This window comes from Bactrocera neohumeralis, chromosome 6 (genome assembly GCF_024586455.1).
Source record: "Bactrocera neohumeralis isolate Rockhampton chromosome 6, APGP_CSIRO_Bneo_wtdbg2-racon-allhic-juicebox.fasta_v2, whole genome shotgun sequence".
In the NCBI taxonomy this organism is placed as follows: Eukaryota; Metazoa; Arthropoda; class Insecta; order Diptera; family Tephritidae; genus Bactrocera; species Bactrocera neohumeralis.
Window position 1 is genome coordinate 58,604,054 of NC_065923.1, and position 4,694 is coordinate 58,608,747.

General features: G+C 33.0%; 2 protein-coding genes across 2 annotated transcripts; one reads left to right on the forward strand and one right to left on the reverse strand.

Annotated features, from left to right (window-relative positions):
• Positions 1 to 284: 284 nt before the first annotated feature.
• Positions 285 to 1,433, forward strand: LOC126761391 (probable small nuclear ribonucleoprotein Sm D1). The gene is made up of 2 exons (XM_050477505.1): positions 285 to 400; positions 884 to 1,433. The coding sequence occupies exons 1-2, from the start codon at positions 387 to 389 to the stop codon at positions 1,242 to 1,244; spliced, it is 375 nt and encodes a 124-aa protein (XP_050333462.1). The 5' UTR covers positions 285 to 386; the 3' UTR covers positions 1,245 to 1,433.
• Positions 1,434 to 1,967: 534 nt separating this feature from the next.
• On the reverse strand, positions 1,968 to 3,099 carry LOC126761390 (uncharacterized). Its single transcript, XM_050477504.1, has one exon. It carries the CDS (start codon positions 3,020 to 3,022, stop codon positions 2,312 to 2,314), a length of 711 nt encoding a protein of 236 aa, XP_050333461.1. The 5' UTR covers positions 3,023 to 3,099; the 3' UTR covers positions 1,968 to 2,311.
• Positions 3,100 to 4,694: the final 1,595 nt, after the last annotated feature.

The following is a 4,694-nucleotide window of genomic DNA, read 5'->3' on the forward strand; positions in this document are numbered from 1 at the left end:
AATAATTCGAATATCACAGTAACGAGTAATAAGAATACTTTATCTGAATACAGGCTGCCATATATTAAAAATTTTTATAAATAGCAAATACTAACGTCGATTTCAATAAATTGTAACAAGCATTGTTCAAATAAGACTAAAATCATTTTTCTTATAAGAAGATAAGATCCTCTAATCATGTTTATTTTTTTATTCGTTAATCTAGGAAGTTTTGATTAAATATAGTAAAAAGCAAGATTACAATAATTTTATTCTGACTTTATTGGCAAAGTGAAGACTCTCGTCTTCCTGTTATGTTTCGTATTTCCAAGACCTGTCTTTGCAACATGACAACAAAAGCAAAGTAATTATTTAGTATTGCCGGTTTGAGAGAAGCGCTTCTAAAGATGAAGTTGGTTAGGTAAATAACATTATGTACTTTTAGTAATTCAAACCATTATAAGTTTTTATATTATTTAAAAAAAAAAACAATGGAACATACTTGAAGTAAATTCTCATTGGAGTGTTTAAATGATTAGGGTGCTTAGACTACGTCGGGAATTACTATGAGAGTTCGAACACGATGCATTTTGCGTATATAATTATTAGCACGTTTCAAATGTTTATTAGTAAATACGAAATGGTTAATAAAATTCTTTTATATTCATATGAAAATATTATAAATGGATGGTATACATGAACTAATTTTGAAAACTTAAGTTTCCACACCACATAAGTATTTGAAAATTAATGACAATGAATAATTTTATGTTTTAACTGGTCCCTTATTAATTTACGAGTATTATAGTGAAAGAAAATACAATATTAATTTTAATTTTTGGATCTTATCCCAACCATGTTTTCTCATAAAAAACCATGTTTAATAATTTATTTATTTTTTCAGATTTCTTATGAAACTAAGTCACGAAACGGTGACAATCGAATTAAAAAATGGAACTCAAATTCATGGTACAATCACAGGAGTAGATGTAGCGATGAACACTCATTTAAAGTCTGTTAAAATGACTATTAAAAACAGGGACCCAGTTCAATTGGAATCCTTAAGTATTCGCGGTAACAATATACGATACTTCATACTGCCAGACAGCTTACCGTTAGAAACACTGCTCATTGATGATACACCTAAATCAAAAACAAAGAAAAAAGACAGCAGTCGTGGAGGTAATCGCGGCAGAGGACGTGGAGCACGCGGCCGTGGTGGACCTCGAGGTCGTGGTCGTGGACGGGCAGTTGGTAGACGTTAAGATTTTAAAATACTGAAATTAAATAAAACTTGAAGGATAAAACATGGAAATTGAAATTTTTTATTCGCAGTATATATACACTGCAGTACATTTGTATACATTGATGTTGAATATTATTTTAATACCAAGCATAAAACAGTCTGTACATAGTGAATACTATCAATATAATAAATATTAGAATGGTAACTATGCCTATCTGTTTAGATCTGTCTTTGTGCAAGGTTTTAACGTTTTGTTTATGTTTCTCAACTTCAGCTTTCAGCACTAATATTTCATCTTCTAACATAGCGACTATTGTTGGGTCAATATTGGGATTGTCCAATGCATCTTCAAGTCCACGAATTTTATTTCCTAAATGTAGCAAATCGTGTTCAACGCTATCAACCTTAAACATTTATTTAAGTTAAGTGACATGCAAAAGTTGATATGTGTATTTATACATACTTGATCTTTTAAGCTGCAATTTCGTGGGTATTGGAAAGGTTGGTGACGAAATACCATATTTAAAATTCGGTTTTAGCTCCACAAAATAAGTAATTTCAATAAAAAATAATATATACAATATACATATATAGCTAAATATATTTATTTTTTCCCTGATGTTTTTAAATTTTACTTTTAATAACAATAATACTTTCTTTAGTTTTACTGAATTTTGACATTAGTGTTTCTTTGCTTACATTATTCTATTTTTTCTCAACTAGTAAAACCAGTAATAACTAATACGCAGATGTCAACGTCACTATTTGTTTCGCTTAAAAATGTAAAAATGCATCACGATTTCTCAACAAGACTTACTGTTTCTATTCAATAATAAATAAACACACATCTGTAACTTAAAAAAAAAATAAATTTATATTTAATATAACTATAAAAAAAAATTAGGAAATACATACATTTATAGAAAGTATAATTATATATTGGTATTTAATTCACTTATGGTAAAACAAATTACTACGTTTTTGACTAGATTGAAAAATTATGTCATTACATTTAATATAATATTTGGTTACTCTATTGGCAGCGATTTCGTTATTATTCGGAAAGGAACGACAGATTAGCTTCCCTTAATAGCGTTTTCTGTTTAAAAAAACATTGGCAGTAGCGTACAAAATTCGAGAGCATGCATAAATGTTCCCTAGAGCACATCCCAGTAAAGCTCCAACCACATTTGGTATGGGATATGCTTGCCAATCACGATCCCAGTCTAATGGAGCAACTACCGACCCGGCCCAAGCGCCCAATATAGCGCCTATAGCATTGTATTTGAATAACTCCAGCGCAGTGTTTTCACTTTTTGTTATGAAATCTGGTTTTTCACAGAAACATACTTGTAATGCACCACCACCTCCTAATAGCAATACTGTAGGTGTTGTTGTTTCTAATGTAAGTAAGAGCGCAAGTACAAAGGTCTGTTCATAGTTCTGCAGTACAGGTGCTCCTAGTATAATACATATAAACGCATAAAGAACCGTACATAAAAACTGTAAAAGCAATCCTCCACATATTTCACGTATTGAAAAGTAGGAAGCCCTCTTATGACGTTGCTTTTGCGTTAACGAATTATCATCAGACTGGCTATAGTATCTTGCAAGTAGTACCTTGAGTAATTCACTGGTGAAAACAATAGGCACTACTAAGGACTTCCAAATGCTACCCACGTTTGTCCAGTTTCGTTGGAACTGCAAATACGTCATACAAATAAGAACCGTAGCCAAACTAATGGACAAGTGGAAAAGCTGATGTTTTGTTTTTTGTTGATCAAATTTAGGTGCCATTTTTCACACAAAAGTAATATTATTATCAATAGTAAAATACGCCAACACACGCCTTCAAAACTGTTTTGCTCTTAAAATTCATATAAGTTGCCAGACCTTACTAAATACTCTAAATTCTTTTTTCATGTAGGGAAGGATGCTGTTGTTTTTGTAAATGTAGGCTTTTGGTGAAATAACAAATCTCGCCATTCACCGTCGAACTGTCATCGTAACCGGTTGCTTTTCGCTCTGTGCTTATTGAGTTTGTTAAAACGGTATAACGGTTTGTTCTGCGTTTATATTACGCTCGTGCTTGTTTGTGAATTAATTTTTTATCGTTTTATATCTTTTCAATCACTTAATTTCTTAATTTGTTAAACTAAAATTCGCGTTTACTATGGCCCCTGGGGCCACCAAATTAGGGGATAATAGGTTTTCCCTATTATCTCCAATAATGAAAAAGAAAAGAAAAAAACCAAATCCGATCCCGTTAGACCAATTTCCAGAATTACCAGTCTCAAACACGGATGATCCAAAATTTTTGGTCATGTCATCGCTGGACGACAACAAGCCAATTAATTCGTTATCATGCTTCGCTACGTATAAAGGTATTCAAGCAATCAGTAAGGAAGTAAGTAAAGTTACTGAGCTACGTGATGGTAGCCTACTGCTCTTTGTAAATAACAACAAAACAGCTAGCAAATTTCTTTCTGCAAAAATTTTACCTGGCGGAGGTCATATCAATGTCAAGCTTCATAATACTTTGAATACGGTTAAAGGCACCATATACGCCCCATTCCTGAATAACTTATCAGAAGAAGATATTGTTGATGGTCTTAAGGAGCAGGGTGTTTCTGCTGTACATAAGTTTTCACGAATTGCTGACGGCTCCCGTAATCCTACGGGTGTAGTTTTATTAACTTTTGATAAATACAAACTTCCTGAAAGAATTGATGTTGCCTGGAGGAACCTCACTGTCCGTCCGTATTACCCTAATCCTATGCGTTGTAAGCAATGTCAATTAATTGGCCACACAGCAAAATACTGCCGTAATTCACCTTCTTGTGTCTCATGCAACCTCCCTTCCGATCATACCCCACCTACTGAATGTAAGAGAATAATGTGTGCAAATTGCTCGGGCGACCACCCGGCATCATCTAATACTTGCCCTAAATATCAACAATCCAAAGAAATATTAAAAATTAAAACTATTTATAAATGTAGTATGCGTGAAGCTGTTACCAAGTATAAAATTCAATTTTCTCATACAACTTCTAATGCAAACTCTTTTGCCTCTATAGCTAAAATTTCTAACAATACTAATCAAATCAATAATGAAACAACACCTAATAACAAATCCAACAATCCTACCAAAACTAATCTAACAACAACTACAGACATCAATTCATCTAAACAATCCCTTCCAACCCATCCTACCTCCTCTTCTGTCACTTCTCCTTCCCCTCTCTTTTCCCCTTTATCCATCTCTGACTCTCCTCTCAATATCCTTTCCTCCTGTCCTATCACACCCTCCCCCACCCTCTCCTGCTCGCAAGATCCTCTTGCATTACCCAATTTTCCTTCTTACAATGAAGACATTTAGTTTAAATAAAATATTCGTAGCTTAACTTTTTTCTTTTATTAGTTTACATATGATATGATTACACTTCTTCAATGGAACATTAACGGTTAT